The sequence below is a fragment of the Oncorhynchus keta genome, chromosome 35 (genome assembly GCF_023373465.1).
Source record: "Oncorhynchus keta strain PuntledgeMale-10-30-2019 chromosome 35, Oket_V2, whole genome shotgun sequence".
NCBI lineage: Eukaryota > Metazoa > Chordata > Actinopteri > Salmoniformes > Salmonidae > Oncorhynchus > Oncorhynchus keta.
Window position 1 is genome coordinate 19,464,832 of NC_068455.1, and position 17,599 is coordinate 19,482,430.

At 46.1% G+C, this 17,599-nt stretch overlaps 1 protein-coding gene across 4 annotated transcripts in view; it reads right to left on the reverse strand.

Moving 5' to 3' along the window:
- Window positions 1-17,599, reverse strand: part of LOC118369059 (neuronal PAS domain-containing protein 3-like) — a 536,261-nt gene that overhangs the window by 58,415 nt on the left and 460,247 nt on the right. For all 4 annotated transcript variants that reach the window (XM_052496674.1, XM_052496672.1, XM_052496675.1 and 1 more), the window contains one exon: window positions 799-976. In XM_052496674.1, the coding sequence (XP_052352634.1) occupies window positions 799-976 (178 nt within the window). The remainder of the gene's footprint in view (window positions 1-798; window positions 977-17,599) is intronic.

Below are 17,599 nucleotides of genomic sequence, written 5' to 3' on the forward strand. Positions count from 1 at the left end.
TATCATCTGTACAACACAAGGCAAAGTCTATAACAGGCCTGAAAAGAATTCCAATGAGGGATGTCGCCTCTTTTCATTCCTTCTGTAATGAAATTGAGGAAGGGAGGCAGAGTGAGGCTGGGTAAGCTGTGTTACAGTACGGCTGGGCTCCACTGTCCCTGTGAGGGAGGATCTGGGGCATGGCTAAAAACACTCATCACACGCACACACACACACACACACACACACGCACGCACGCAACACACACACACACACACACACACACACACACACACACACACACACACACACACACACACACACACACACACACACACACACACACACACACACACACACACACACACACACACACACACACGCAAGTGCACACACACACATGTGCCGCACGTGAAGACACACACACACACACACCCTTCTTAACAGAAAACCCTCACAGACTGGTTTGAGTGAGTGTAAGCCAACAGCTGTTGATACTTGATATTAAAAGGATAAAATGCAGCATCTCAGTACTAACACTTTACTGTAAAAACAACAACTACAAAATCAGGTATGCCAGCCAAACACCCAAACTGTTAATAGCTTCAAATGACCATAGCAATTACAAAACAACATAAACATGCTAAAAGCTCTCAATATTCAACTGTGTTAAAGACAGCACATTTTACAGTATTTTCATGAAAGGCCACCCTGTCACCCCTCTCTCCTCATCACCCCACACCCCCTCCCCATCTTCCCCATCCAAACTCTCCACCACCCATCATCTCTATCCTCTCCCCTCCCTCCCTCTCTGCCCACCTGGCTCGGGGGTCTCTGCGTGTGAGGAGGAGGAGGCAGAGCTGGCGCCGTCCTCGGTGGCGGTGCCCTGAGAAAGGAGGCCTCGCCCCGGGGGCAGCTTCATGCCCAGCTGCTCTGCCATCTCCACATGATCGCCAGGGTGGACGTAGTCAAACACACTACTTCCTGTCAGCTCCACCTGCAGGGAGGGAGGGACACAGAGAGACAGGGAGGGTCATTATTACAGTAGCACCGTGTGTGTGTGTGTGTGTGTGTGTGTGTGTGTGTGTGTGTGTGTGTGTGTGTGTGTGTGTGTGTGTGTGTGTGTGCTATGTTTTTGCTAAACGTAGCAAAACAGGAAACGTCCTCTCACTGTCAACTGCGTGTCAATACTGTGTAAATACTTGTATGAACATAACAAGATTCAACAACTGAGACATAAACTGAACAAGTTCCACAGACATGTGACTAACAGAAATTGAATAATGTGTCCCTGAACAAAGTGGGGGTCAAAAGTAACATTCAGTATCTGGTGTGGCCACCAGCTGCATTAAGTACTGCAGTGCATCTCCTCCTCATGGACTGCACCAGATTTGCCAGTTCTTGCTGTGAGATGTTACCCCACTCTGCCATCAAGGCACCTGTAAGTTCCCGGACATTTATGGGGGGAATGGACCTAGCCCTCACCCTCCGATCCAACAGGTCCCAGATGTGCTCAATGGGATTGAGATCCGGGCTCTTCCCTGGCCATGGCAGAACACTGGCATTTCTGTCTTGCAGGAAATCACGCACAGAACTAGCAGTATGGCTGGTGGCATTGTCATGCTGGAGGGTCATGTCAGGATGAGTCTGCAGGAAGGGTACCACATGAGGGAGGAGGATGTCTTCCCTGTAACGCACAGCGTTGAGATTGCCTCCAATGACAACAAGCTCAGTCCGATGATGCTGTGACACACCGCCCCAGACCTTCATGGACCCTCCACCTCCAAATCGATCCCGCTCCAGAGTACAGGCCTCGGTGTAACATTCATTCCTTCAGGGATAAAAACGAATCCGACCATCACCCTTGGTGAGACAAAACCGCGACTCGTCAGTGAAGAGCACTTTTTGCCAGTCCTGTCTGGTCTGCGACGGTGGGTTTGTGACGGAGGACGTTGACGGTGGGAGTCCGCAGGGAGCTAGCTTGTCGGGACGCCACCCTCTCCCTCGACGAACTCGTAGACATGTCGACACGACTAGACAACCTGCTAGTTGCCCGGGGGGCGTCCAGAACGGGTCCTGTTAGTTCCACCTCCCGGCCCTCCCGCTCCAACACCTATGGAGTCAGGGGGTCGCATGGAGGGGAACCGGAGGAGGAGGCTCCTCCTGCACCAGCTGTGGTCGGAGAGGGCACACTGCCGATCGGTGCTGGAGGAGCTCGTCTGGGAGTCGAGAGCGCAGGCAGAGCACTTCCCGGTCACCCCAGGTGAGTCAGCATCAGAATCACCCAGAGCTCCCTGTTGGTCACATGTTTTGACTAATCTCTTTCCCTGAGTTTTCTCCCTCTCTACAGCATAAGGCGCTAGTCGATTCAGGCGCAGCTGGGAACTTTATGGATCGCGGACTCGCTCTTAAGTTAGGGATTACGCTGGTGCATATCAACCCTTCCGGTGCACTCCCTAGATAGCCAACCATTAGGGTCAGGACTGGTCAGGGAGGCCACGGTTCCACTGGACATGGTAACGCAGGGGGATCATGGTGAGCGGATTAGTCTGTTCCTTATTGATTCACCTGCGTTTCCAGTGGTGCTGGTGATTCCCTGGCTGGCTAGTCACAATCCTAGGATTTCGTGGAAACAGGGGACTCTCCAGGGGTGGTCAGAGGAGTGTTCAGGGAGGTGTAGAGGAGTTTCCATTGGTGCCATGACGGTGGAGAGTCCAGACCAGGTTTCCCTTCCCTTAACACTAAGGCCGACGCGCTGTCCCGTCTCAATGACACCGAGGAGTGGTCCATCGACCCTACTCTCATCCTTCCAGCTTCATGTCTGGTGGCACCGGTGGTATGGGAGGTGGACGCGGACATCGAGCGGGCGTTACGGTTGGAACCTGCGCCCCCACAGTGTCCAGCGGGTCTTCAAATATGTGCCGCTTGGTGTTCGTGACCAATTGATTCGGTGGGCCCATACGTTACCCGCTTCGGGTCATCCGGGTATTGAGAGGACAGTGCGGGGTCTTAGGGGGAAGTACTGGTGGCCCACCCTAGCTAAGGACGTGAGGTTTTATGTCTCCTCCTGTTCGGTGTGCGCTCAGAGTAAGGCTCCTAGACACCTGCCTAGAGGGAAGTTACAGCCCCTCCCTGTTCCACAATGGCCATGGTCTCATCTGTCGGCCTTCCCCCGTCCCAGGGGAACACTACGATCCTGGTCATTGTGGATCGGTTTTCTAAGTCCTGCCGTCTCCTCCCATTGCTCGGTCTCCCTATGGCCCTACAGAGTGCGGAGGCCCTGTTTACCCACGTCTTCCGGCACTACGGGGTGCCTGAGGACATTGTTTCTGATCGGGGTCCCCAGTTCACGTTCCGAGTTTGGAGGGCGTTTATGGAGCGTCTTGGGATCTCGGTCAGCCTGCCCTTGGGTTTTCATCCCGAGAGTATTGGGCAGGTGGAGTGAGTGAACGAGGATGTGGGTAGGTTTCTGCAGTCGTATTGCCAGGACCGGCCAGGAGAATGGCGAGGTACGTCCCATGGAAGGAGGTGGCTCGGAACTCACTCCGCCACACCTCCACGAACATGTCACCTTTCCAGTGCGTGTTGGGCTACCAACCGGTCCTGGCACTGTGGCATCAGAGCCAGACCGAAGCTCCTGCGGTGGAGGAGTGGGTGCAGCGCTCAAATGAAACCTGGAGAGCCGTCCAGGAATCACTCAAACAAGCTGGTGGGCGGCAGAAGAGGAGCGCTGACCGCCACCTCAGTGAGGCCCCCGTGTTCGCACCGGGGGATCGACCCGAAACCTGCCCCTCCCCTGCAGGAAGGTGAGGAGCCTGAGGTCCCTCCGCCCCCTCTGGACATCAAGGGGTCCACGGCGTACACAGTACGTTCCATTCTGGACTCTAGACGCCGGGTGATGGGCCTACAGTACCTCGTGGACTGGGAGGGGTACGGTCCTGTTCGGGCGGCGCTCAGCCTGTCGTCGTCACCGGTCTACTAGCTGCCACCGATTCCCTTTTCCTTTTCTGTTGGTTATGTCTGTGTTGGTCTCACTTGGGGTTTGGTTCAGGGCTATTTAAGCCTTCTATTCCCGCCTGCTTTTGTGCGGGCTTGTTCTCTGTTCTGTTTGGTTATTTTTTGGACTGTTTGGGGTCCTGTTTTGGGTCGGTCATTATTTTTGCCTGTTGTTGTTGGCGTGACCGTACCTTACCGGAATAAATACGGTTTTCCTTAAACCTCTGCTCTCTGCGGCTGACTCTGCACCCACCAGTCCTAGCTACGTGACATACTTAAAATGAATGAAACATATTCAAAACATAAAATATAGAAGGCTGATTAAAAGTGGTTGCAACTAATAGCCTATGTACCTCATAGTTTCATTAAATGTCAAATGGCAGGATGAACAATAGATTTAGAATGAGTAAAATGGATATAGAACCTCTAAACATGGGCATTCTAATTCTACTCATTCTAATTCTATGGGATAACCTCCCTCTGTTGACTGCGCTGCTTTTACATCAAGCATGAGGCATAAGGAAGTTTTGCAAATGCATGAAGGTAGATAACAAAAACAAAGATAAACAAAGCCATTACCCAACAATGTTATCTTTACTGTCTTTATTTTAGTGATGTCCTTGTCCAAAAGGACAAACTCAACGAATAATAAAAAATCTTCAATAATGGAAACGAACCAAATAAGGTCTCTGTTGTCAAACTTGATGGTGTCCTGTCTTTAAAATGGAAAATAATCATTTGAATCATTTCAAAGAGGTCTATTGGACAGAACGGCAGAAAAACCCTGCCCATGCACACTTTTTTCATCACATCCTTGTATTTTATATCACAGAGGTAAGACCACTGATACAATCATGTTGTTTAAAGGGATAGTCATGATCTATCTAACAGAACTATGTCTGTTGTCTGCGTATTGGTTCCTGGTCTGTGTAGTATCTTAGTGCTTAGATACTCTTTTTGACATACACATCTTGGAGAGACTGAAGAGTAAATGGATAGTTCACACAAATGACAAAACAACACACTGTTCTCTTTACCCTGTAAGCCCTCTATGGACAAAGTATGACAGCAATCCACGCTTTGATTAGGACTAATGTGTCATTTTGCAATTTGTGTGAACAATCCCTCTAACTTTCAGTCTCTCCAAGATGTGTATGTCAAAAATAGTATCTAACAACTACGTAAGATACTACTTAGATCAGGAACCAATACACAGCAAACATACATGGTTCTGTTAGATAGATAGATCATGACACAATCATGATAGCGTTAGATAAGGAAGCAACAGAGAGAAGAAGACACATTGCAAAGAACTTTTGACCATGGTCCACTGGGCTCTGGTCAAAAGTAGTGCACTGTATAGGGAATAGTGTGCAATTTGGGACACATCCTCTTCTATCTACTGGGCTAAAGGGAATGAGATTCTCTCAGGGGGCTGGAGAAGTGGAGGCTGAGGTGGCTGGGGATAGAGATGAGGGGGGTAGGCAGCTGGGGAGGTGGAGGGGCCAGGCCTGGTGGCTGGAGATATATGGAGGGGGCTGGGGCAGTGGAGGGGGCCAGGCCTGGTGGCTTGGGATAGATGAAGGGGGCTGGAGAGGTAGAGGGGCCAGGCCTGGTGAATGGAGATAGATGGAGGGGGCTGGGGAGGTAGAGGGGCCAGGCCTGGTGGCTGGTGATAGATGGAGGGGCTGGGGAGGTGGAGGGGCCGGGCGTGGTGGCTGGAGATAGATGGAGGGGGCTGGGGCGGTGGAGGGGGCCAGGCCTGGTGGCTTGGGATAGATGAAGGGGGCTGGGGAGGTGGAGGGGGCCAGGCCTGGTGGCTGGAGATAGATGGAGGGGGCTGGGGCGGTGGAGGGGGCCAGGCCTGGTGGCTTGGGATAGATGAAGGGGGCTGGAGAGGTAGAGGGGCCAGGCCTGGTGAATGGAGATAGATGGAGGGGGCTGGGGAGGTAGAGGGGCCAGGCCTGGTGGCTGGTGATAGATGGAGGGGCTGGGGAGGTGGAGGGGGCCAGGCGTGGTGGCTTGGTATAGATGGAGGGGGCTGGGGGTTGGAGGGGGCCAGGCCTTGTGGCTGGGGATATATGGAGGGGGCTGGGGGGTTGGAGGGGGCCAGGCCGTGTGGCTGGGGATATATGGAGGATGTTAGGGGGCAGGGGAGGTGGAGGAGGCCAGGCCTGGTGGCTTGGCTGGGGTTGGGAACTTCTACAGATTACAAATGGCTGAATCTCCCCTTAGACAAAGGAGTGACATAATCACATCCCCCTTAGAAAAGAGAGACCATTGTACATCAGTCTTTAACCTAAAGAGCAACACACTACCATGGACTACCGAACTAGGGATGAGAGATGGTGATTCCCATTTATAACTGGATTAAGCTACAATAATAAATGAGATGACTGCAGCCCATGAGGTCAGTGTGAATGTGCCAGTCCAGCGCTGACTGCCTGCTGAATACATTTCAGAATGGAAATGAAACAAGCCAAAAGCTTTATATCTCTCTTTCACAGGCTTGGTGGCAGTCAAACCTTTTGTGACCCATTATAATTCATGAACACGACCAATGACTATTTTAAATGTATTAGAATGAGCCTTGGCTCAACAATGCAGTCATCTGCTTTAATCTCTTCTGATGACTAGATGAGAACAATGCGCAGCCGGGGGAGAAATAATACAGGCTCAAATATTCATTGTGTTGCGTCGTGGGCAGTAAAGTGGCCGGTGTTGTCTATTACAAGAGAGGCAGCAGATTATACTCTGTGATGGCAGAAAGGACACTTGGATTACAGTGGCTGCATTTGCATTGTAATTTAGGCTGGTGTGTGTGTGGTGTCATCAGGGTTGGAGCACAGCTGGGCCAGGCATCATTAGAAACATGCTTATTCCGTAGAAAATCACTTATTAATATCTACGCCTCTGACACCTAGTCATATAAAACACCTGATTCAACCACCACCAGACATAAAAAGGCAGTAATTAATGCTTCTTCGTTTAAAAAGAAGGAATCCTCTTAATTACATAGGGCTTCAGAAATGTCATCTTCCTCTATTAAATGTTCTGCTCTATTAGAATCCCCACTGTCAAATATCATCACCTGTTAGACAGCCTGCCTCCTCTCTGTCTCTCTCTCTCTGTCTATCTGTCTCTCCCTCTGTCTGTCTATCTGTCTCCCTTTCTCACTCTCTCTGACTCAATTTCTTTCTCTCTGTCTCTCTCTCTTGTCTTCTTCTTTCCCTTTCACTATGTCTGTCTGTCTGTCTATAAACACTACATGACCAAAAGTATGTGGACACCTGCTCGTCGAACATCTCATTCCAAAATCATGGGCATTAATACGGAATTGGTCCCCCCTTTGCTGCTAAAACAGCCTCCACTCTTCTGGGAAGCATTTCCACTAGATGCTGGAACATTGCTGTGGAACTTGCTTCCATTCAGCCACAAGAGCATTAGTGAGGTAGGGCACTGATGTCGGGCGACTAGGCCTGGCACGCAGTCTGCGTTCCAATTCATCCTAAAGGTGTTCTATGGGCTGGAGGTCAGTGCTCTGTGCAGGCTAGTCAAGTTCTTCCACACTGATCTCGACAAACCATTTCAGTATGGACCTCTCTTTGTGCACGGGGGCATTGTCATGCTGAAACAGGAAAGGGCCTTCCCTAAACCATTGCCACAAAGTTGGAAGCAAAGAATCGTCTAGAATGTGATTGTATGCTGTAGCGTTAAGATGTCCCTTCACTGGAACTAAGGGGCCTAGCCCGAACCATGAAAAACAGCCCCATACATTATTCCTCCTCCACCAAACTTTACAGTTGGCACTATGCATTGGGGGAGGTAGCGTTTTCCTAGCATTTGCCAAACCCAGATTTGTCTGTCGGCCTGCCAGATGGTGAAGCGTGATTCATCACTCCAGAGATCATGTTTCCACTGCTCCAGAGTCCAATGGCAAAGAGCTTTACACCACTCCAGCTGACGCTTGGCATTGCACATGGTGATCTCAGGCTTGTGTGCGGCTGCTCGGCCATGGAAACCCATTTCATGAAGATCAGATGAACAGTTATTGTGCTGACGTTGCTCCCAGAGGCAGTTTGGAACTCTGCAGTGATTTTGACAAACGAGGACAGAAGATTTTTACACGCTATGCACTTCAGCACTCGGCAGTCCCATTCTATGAGCTTGTGTGACCACTTCGCGACTGAGCTGTTGTTGCTCCTAGACGATTCCACTTCACAATAACAGCACTTACAGTTATTCAGGGCAGCTCTAGCAGGGCAGAAATGTAATGAACTGACTTGTTGGAAAGGTAGCATCCTATGACGGTGCCACGTTGAAAGTCACTGAGCTGCTCAGTAAGGCCATTCTACTGCCAGTGTTTGTCTATGGAAATTGCATGGCTGTGTGCTAGAATTTATACACATGTCAGCAATAGGTGTGGCTGAAATACTAATTTAATTTACAGTTACAGTTTTTCTCAGTCGCTTTGGTGCATTTCTTAGATCAAAAGTGCAATTCTTGATACTACTTGTACAAATTCCAGATCATCTAGTCACTTGTACACATCATTAAAGCAATTTCTTATTCCTTTGAACAAATTGCAATTGATAATTTATAAGTGTCAACTTTTTTCCACATTATCAATTGCTCATGTCATGTTGATCAAAATATAGTAGTACATGGTTCTCTGTTGAATAGTCTTACCCCTCAAAACATCTAGGCATTAGTTCCTTGCATAAGCCATTACATGGAAAATTGTTGAACTATTTGTCATAAACTGTCAAGCATAGTTTTACACATTTCTATTAGACCTTTTGTACAAAAACGTGAATTGATGAATCGTGCAGGTAAAATTGACCCTCACTCATGAAGGAATGTAGTAAAGTGTTAGTTCAACCAACAATCAACCAGTTGTCTAAATTGCTCAAAGGTGCATCTCATGAAGAATCAATTGGCAAGCATATATGGACAGACCACAACCCAGAGTTGCAATTTTCCAATAATGGATGGACCAGGAAACGAACAGGGTCAACAGCCAAGAGGAGGAAGAAGAGGAGCAAGGATGCGTGGTGGAAGGCAAAACAGAGGAAGAGGCAGAAGAGGACATAGGCGCATATCTGATGACATAAGGGCCACTATGGTAGACCATGGTGTCAATCATGGCCTTACAATGGCTGAGGCGGGTCGAAGGGTGCAGCCGAATATTGGGAGATCATCCGTGTCCTCAATAGTTCAAACGTTTCGAAGAGAGAACAGGTATGTCCACCAATGTATAGTGCACTGTTACTGTATATAAGTAGTATACTGTATACTTCCTACAATGCTTCATGTTACAGTAGTCCACTTGTATTTCACAGCATACAGAAATATACTCTATACAGATACATACTTCACCTTACATGCACCCACCTGTATGTTTTACAGTAAAATGTGTGTTCGCATAGTTTTTGTCTCTGTGAAAGTGTGCGATGCATCACTGCATTTTCCCCCACATAGGACTGCAAGATTACCTCAAACCGGTGGCAGAGGACGCCTTTTCACACCTCAACAGGAGGAGGCTATTTGCACCATGGTCCGAGCAAACAATGCCATGAGACTCAGGGAAATACAAAGGACCATTATAGAAGACAACGATGTCTTTGAAAACATCCGTACGGTTAGCATCTCAACCATCGACCGGGTGCTGCATAGAAACCAGATGAGTATGAAACAGTTGTACCGTGTACCATTCCAAAGGAATGAGGACAGAGTTAAGGAGCTACGGTACCAGTATGTACAGGTAAAACATATATCTATGTAACTACTTTACAGCAACATTTTATAGTGATACATAGTACAGTAAGCATAAACTGCACACATTTCCATTGCTGTGGAAGGAACATACAATATATGTACACTTTATGTCACTCTTCCTTACCAAAACAAATTCAACTGTTCTGGGATATAGCGTATAATGGAGTTGGAATCAAGTGAACCCTCTCGCAACTTTGTATACGTGGATGAGGCTCGCTTCAACCTGACCAAATGCAGAAGGCGGGGTCAGAATATCATCGGTCACAGAGCTACTGTGGATTTGCCAGGCCAACGGGGAGGAAATATCACCATGTGTGCTGCTATTTCGGAGCATGGTGTCCTAACCCATATCCCCCTTGTAGGGCCATACAACACCCAGCATCTACTCAACTTTTTAGAGACTCTCTACAGGGCTCTCATCCCTGATGATGAGAGGGGTCTGTTTAGAGAGGATTTGCCAAAGTATGTGGTCATTTATGATAATGTGAGTTTGCATCGATCAAACATCATAAGGCAATGGTTTGTGACCCACCCGAGGATGCTCATAGAATTCCTCCCACCTTATATTCACCATTCCTTAACCCAATTGAGGAGTTATTTTCAGCATGGAGGTGGAAGGTGTACGATCGTCAGCCACACACACAGATGACACCCCTCCTGTCTCAGCCTCCAGTATTTATGCTGCAGTAGTTTGTGTCGGGGGGCTAGGGTCAGTTTGTTATATCTGGAGTACTTCTCCTGTCCTATTCGGTGTCCTGTGTGAATCTAAGTGTGCGTTCTCTAATTCTCTCTTTCTCTTTCTTTCTCTCTCTCGGAGGACCTGAGCCCTAGGACCATGCCTCAGGACTACCTGACATAATGACTCCTTGCTGTCCCCAGTCCACCTGGCTGTGCTGCTGCTCCAGTTTCAACTCTTCTGCCTTATTATTATTCGACCATGCTGGTCATTTATGAACATTTGAACATCTTGGCCATGTTCTGTTATAATCTACACCCGGCACAGCCAGAAGAGAACTGGCCACCCCACATAGCCTGGTTCCTCTCTAGGTTTCTTCCTAGGTTTTGGCCTTTCTAGGGAGTTTTTCCTAGCCACCGTGCTTCTACACCTGCATTGCTTGCTGTTTGGGGTTTAAGGCTTGGTTTCTGTACAGCACTTTGAGATATCAGCTGATGTACGAAGGGCTATATAAATACATTTTATTTGTTCGTGAACAATGACTCAATGACTTATAATTCTGATGACACTGACATGATCATTGGCATGAATATTTACTTTTGAGAGATGTACTATGGATTTTTTAGTGACTGACTAGCTTTAGAAACATATCTATTGTATATTGCAGTTTGTCCAAATTGTTCTGAGAAATGCACTTATTATTTTGCACATATTAGGGATGATGTGAAAAATGCACCAAAGTGACTGAAACTGTAAAAGAGGGTCCACATACTTTTGTATATAGTGTAAAAATAAAGAAAAACCCTTGCATGAGTAGGTGTCCAAACTTTTGACTGGCAATGTACTTTTGTATATGTAGTGTATCTCTCGCACTCTGTTGCCCTCCCTCCCTCCCATACACACACACCCCTCCACCCTATCCCCCCTCCACCCTATCTCTCCAATTGAGACATGGATTCATTCAGAGGGTGTATGGGCAAGACAAAAGATTTAAGTGCCTTTGAACGTGTTGTGGTAGTAGGTGCCAAGCGCACCAGTTTGTGTGTCAATAACTGCAATGCTGTTGCAGTTCTTGACAGTTTCCCATGTGTATCAAACAGTTTCCTGTGTGTATCAAACAGTTTCCTGTGTGTATCAAGGATGGTCCACCACCCAAAGGACACCCAGCCAACTTGACACAACTGTGGGAAGCATTGGAGTCAACATGGGCCATCATCCCTGTGGAACACTTTCGACACCTTGTGGAGTCTGTGCCCCAACAAATTGAGGCTGTTCTGAAGGCAAAGGGGGGTGCAAATCAATATTAGGAAGAAGTTCCTAATGTTTTGTACACTCAGTAAATATTTTACTCAGAGCTCTTAAATGTTAATCAAAGCCTTCAAATGTGCATATTTAATGATGAAATATTATGCTATAGAGCACCATCCCATGAGGAAAGTAACATTTCAGATGAATGTTGGGAGGGAGAAAAATATAAAATCCCTCCCACACTTCTAAAATATCAGTGTGACTTTGTAAAGTACTAATCAAATAAATTGATGTTGGCTCTAGGGTTCAGAATTAATTACTGCATTTAACATTAGATAAGTGGAAAATTACAAGGTTGATAGAGTATAATTACTCTTGTATTAATGATTCATATTACATTGCCCTCAATTGATAACACTTGGCATAAAGCTATGGACGTTTAATAAAAATATATTTTTCTTAACATGGCAAACTGCTGTTCTTGTAGGGTTTGAATAATTAATTCCAGACCTATGTTATTATGGATTTATTCAACTAAAGAGGGAGGGTCCACCAGCTTTGATAATACTGCAAATCTTCAATACTGTCTAAATGCAGTATCCTCCCACCCAGCAGCGTCCTCCCACCCATCTCTTGTGTGTGTGTGGGTGTTTTCTATGCCAGAGTGGTATCACACCACCTCTTCATGCAGAATATCTAATAACCAGGGCTCTAGTGATTATCTCTAGTTATCTCCTGGTTCCAAAACAAATGGAAAGGCTACACAGATATGGCTGTCGCATCGTGGGCATCAGAAGCTGAGAGAATTTTAAAATAAAAACAGACCATCAATGGCATAAAGGAAGCTAGTAATTAAGGGCAATTGGAGCTGTCTTCCCTGTGTGCTGGACGGGACCCAGGGGAAGCACCCAGCTACCTGTCTGACCTTGGAAAATGGTGGTCCTTGGCTGAGACTGTGACCCGCTGAACCCCCTCTCACACCCAATCTCCCTCACACAGTACATAGGGCGACCTGCCTCATGCAAATCACCACTCTCCCATGAGACCTGTATAAACTACAGCCTAATTAAATATTTTTTAACGATGTGAGTAATTTTTTGCCAAGGGGTGGATTCGGGGGAAATTTAATATGAGATCACAAAAGATGTTCTCGGCGTTGATTCTGTAAATGATTGACGATCGAGTGTTTATGATAAAAGCACCAGCGCCAGGAATGAGAATGAAGTCAGCCTTATACTTAATTTCTCTAATAACCCAAATGCTTTCAAGAAGCAAAAAAAAAAAGATGCCAACCTAATCCATCATATGACAATGATGGATAACGCGGACATTGCCAAGCTCAAAGCAGCAAAGTAATATCTGTCAGCCAAATGACAAGGTTTTCTAATTTCACAAACCAAACAGACATACAGATTAGAACTGTATATGCTCTGATGATGCTCCCTCTTTCTCTCTCTCTCCATGTTACCTGCAGAGGGTTTTCTCCAGTCCACTCAAGTGTTACAGTGGTCACAGATTACAGTAACCTTTAACAGGCCTGTGACAGCCAAGATACAAATTTAGTGGAAAAGCACTCTCTCTCTCTCTCTCTCTCTCTCTCTCTCTCTCTCTCTCTCTCTCTCTCTCTCTCTCTCTCTCTCTCTCCCTCTCGCTCTCTCCCCCTCCCTCCTCTGTCTGTCTGTCCCTCTCTCTCTCTCTTCAGCCTATAATACCACATTGTGCCACTTCTCCAGCAGGCCTTCATCTCCCTCCAAACTAAAGCCTGTCACTTCAGGAGGGAGAAATGGAAGGCTTGGAGAGGACTGGATACTATACTACTGAATCAGACCTGATACAGTTGAAGTCAGAAGTTAACATACACTTAGGATGGAGGAGGGCTTGGCCGGTAGGGAAATCCTTGTCTCATTGCGCACCAGCGACTCCTGTGGCAGGCCGGGCGCAGTGCGCGTTAACCAAGGTTGCCAGGTGCAAAGTGTTTCCTCTGACACATTGGTGCGGCTGGCTTCCGGGTTGGATGGCGCTGTGTTAAGAAGCAGTGCGGGTTGTGTATCAGAGGGCTCTTGACTTTCAACCTTCGTCTCTCCCGAGCCCGTACGGGAGTTGTAGCGATGAGACAAGATAGTAACTACTAAACAATTGGATACCACAAAATTGGGGAGAAAAAGGGGTAAAAAAACAAAAAAACTCATTTTTCAACCACTCCACAAATTTCTTGTTAAGTTAACCTCTTTGGTCTAGAAGGCAGTATTCGGAAGTTTGGATGAATGAGGTGGCCGAAGAAAACTGCCTGTTACTCAGGCTCAGAATCTAGGATATGCATATAATTGGTGGTATTGGATAGAAAACACTCCAAGTTTTCCAAAACTGTTAAAATAATGTCTGTGAGTATAACAGAACTGATATAGCAGGCAAAAACCTGAGGAGAATCTTTGGAGGTGACACCATTTAAATTGCCTATTTATGATGAAATCAATGGAATACCTCCCAGATTGTCTGTTGATTCAGGCTTCTTTTAGCCTAAATGTTAGCTAGAATTTGTAGTTTTTCTGAACTATCTTCAAAAAAATTAAATATTACTTGTTAAACAAAATATATTTCTCTAAGCAATTGTATTTCCATATATTTAGCACACAATATAGCTCAGTATTTGAATTATTTATTTTTTACAGTCATTATTGCTCATCTTTTTTATATATTTTTTTATTTATGTCACCTTTATTTTTAACCAGGTAGGCTAGTTGAGAACTGTTGGAGGAAATTATGGTTGAAATTATTAATTATGTATACATTTAAATTAGAACCATTTATTTTAATACTATTATGTTATGTTATGAAATGTATGGGTTCTTGGTTAAACTAGGACCGAAAATGTAGGTAAAACAAATTAATTGTCTGTACCTTGCGGGTTTAAGGGAGAGGGATGGCATATATCTTCTCAGACAGATAAGAATGTTTGTTTGATGTTCCATTAGTGGAGGAGAAAAGTATATCTTTTAGACAGATTGGAATGTTTGTTTTATGAGGGGAGTAGAAGACAGTCTCCAGATCTGAAGACACTGCGCTATTGTGGATCGGAGAGAGTGTGAGAAACTGATGATGTTATTTTATGTTCTCTCCTTAAAATGTAATGTTCTTTGTATTTTGAGGGAGTACTCTCTTGAATTAAACGCTGTTACCTGAGTTTAAGACTGGGGCTCTGTCCATTCCTATAATAATATGGGTTTTACAATCCCATAGAATGCATTGACAGAGTAATTCATTCTGATTGGGAAACAATACAGAGGAATTTAGAATTCCACTAACAAGAACAAGTTCTCATTTACAACTGCGACCTGGCCAAGGTAAAGCAAAGCAGTTCGACACATACAACAACACAGAGTTACACATGGAATAAACAAACATACAATCAACAATACAGTAGAAAAATCGATATACATCATGTGCAAATGAGGTAGGATAAGGGAGGTAAGGCAATAAATAGGCCATGGTGGTGAAGTAATTACAATATAGCAATTAAACACTGGAATGGTAGATGTGCAGAAGATGAATGCGCAAGTAGAGATACTGGGGTGCAAAGGAGCAAGATAAATAAATAAATACAGTATGGGGATGAGGTAGATTAAATGGGCTATTTACAGATGAGCTATGTACAGGTGAAGTGATCTGTGACCTGCTCTGACAGCTGGTGCTTAAAGCTAGTGAGGGAGATATGAGTCTCCAGCTTCAGAGATTTTTGCAGTTCGTTCCAGTCATTGGCAGCAGAGAACTGGAAGGAGAGGCAGCCAAAGGAAGAATTGGCATTGGGGGTGACCAGTGAGATATACCTGCTGGAGCGCCTGCTATGGGTGGGTGCTGCTATGGTGACCAGTGAGCTGAGATAAGGAGGGACTTTACCTAGCAGAGACTTGTAGATGAACTGGAGCCAGTGGGTTTGGCGACGAGTATGAAGCGAGGGCCAGCCAACGAGAGCATACAGGTCGAGTGGTGGGTAGTATATAGGGCTCTGGTGACAAAACGTATGGCACTGTGATAGATTGCATCCAATTTGTTGAGTAGAGTGTTGGAGGCTATTTTGTAAATTACATTGCTGAAGTCGAGGATCGGTAGGCTGGTCAGTTTTACGAGGGTATGTTTGGCAGCATGAGTGAATGATGCTTTGTTGCAAAATAGGAAGCCAATTTTAGATTTAGTTTTGGATTGGAGATGTTTAATGCACCCATGACCAGCTCGGAAACCAGATTGCATAGCGGAGAAGGTACGGTGGGATTCGAAATGGTCGGTAATCTGTTTGTTAACTTGGCATTCAAAGACCTTAGAAAGGCAGGGTAGAATAGATATAGGTCTGTAGCAGTTTGGGTCTAGAGTGTCTCCCCCTTTGAAGAGGGGGATGACCATGGTAGCTTTCCAATCTATGGGAATCTCAGACGATACGAAAGAGAGGTTGAACAGGCTAGTAATAGGGGTTGCAACAATTTTGGCAGATCATTTTAGAAAGAGAGGGTCCAGATTGTCTAGCCCGGCTGATTTGTAGGGGTCCAGATTTTGCAGCTCATTCAGAACATCATCTATCTGGATTTGGGTGAAGGAGAAGTGGGGGAGGTTTTGGTGAGTTGCAGTGTGCAGCGCAGGGCTGTTGACCGGGGTAGGGCTAGCCAGGTGAAAAGCATGGCCAGACGTAGAAAAATTCTTATTGAAATTCTCAATTATTGTGGATTTATCGGTAGTGACAGTGTTTCCTAGCCTCAGAGCAGTGGGCAGCTGGGAGGAGGTGCTCTTATTCTCCATGGACTTTACAGTGTCTCAGAACTTTTTTTGAATTTGTACTACAGTATGCAAATTTCCGTTTGAAAAAGCTAGCCTTAGCTTTCCTAACTTCCCTGAAAAGTTGCATATCCTGGGGGCTATTTGATGCTAATGCAGAACATCACAGGAAGTTTTTGTGCTGGTCAAGGGAAGACAGATCTGGAATGAACAAAAGGCTATATCTATTTCAATTTTTTTTAATGGAACATGCTTATTTAAGATGGTGAGAAGGCACTTTTAAAGAATAACCAGGCATTATCTACTGACGGGATGAGGTCAATGTCATTCCAGGATACCTGGGCCAGGTCGATTAGAAAGGCCTGTTCGCTGAAGTGTTTTTGGGAGCGTTTGACAGTGATGATGGGTGGTCGTTTGACCGCAGACCCATTACGGACACAGGCAATGAGGCAGTGATTGCTGAGATCTTGGTTGAAAACAGCAGAGGTGTATTTGGAGGGCAATTTGGATAGGAGGATATCTATGAGGGTGCCCGTGTTTATGGATTTGGAGTTGTACCTGGTAGGTTCATTGATAATTTGTGTGAGATTGAGGGCATAAAGCTTAGATTGTAGGATGGCCGGGGTGTTGAGCATGTCCCAGTTTAGGTCACCTAACAGCACAAGCTCAGAAGATAGATGGGGGGCAATCAATTCACATATGGTGTCCAGGGCACAGCTAGGGGCAGAGGGTGGTCTTTCGTAAGCGGCTATGGTGAGAGACTTGTTTCTGCAAAGGTGAATTTTTACAAGTAGAAGCTCAAATTGTTTTGGGACTTACCTGGATAGTAAGACAGAACTCTGCAGGCTATCTCTGCAGTAGATTGCAACACCACCCCCTTTGGCAGTTCTATCTTGGCGGAAAATGTTATAGTTAGGGGTAGATATTTCAGGGTTTTTGGAGGTTTTCCTAAACCAGGATTCAGACACGGCTAAGACATCAGGGGTTGGCTAAATGTGCTAAAGCAGTGAATAAAGCAAACTTAGCGAGTAGGCTTCTAATGTTAACATGCATGACACCAAGGCTTTTACGGTTACAGAAGTCAACAAATGAGAGCACCTGGGGAGTAGGAGTGGAGCTAGGCACTGTGGGTCCTGGATTAACCTCTACATCACCAGAGGA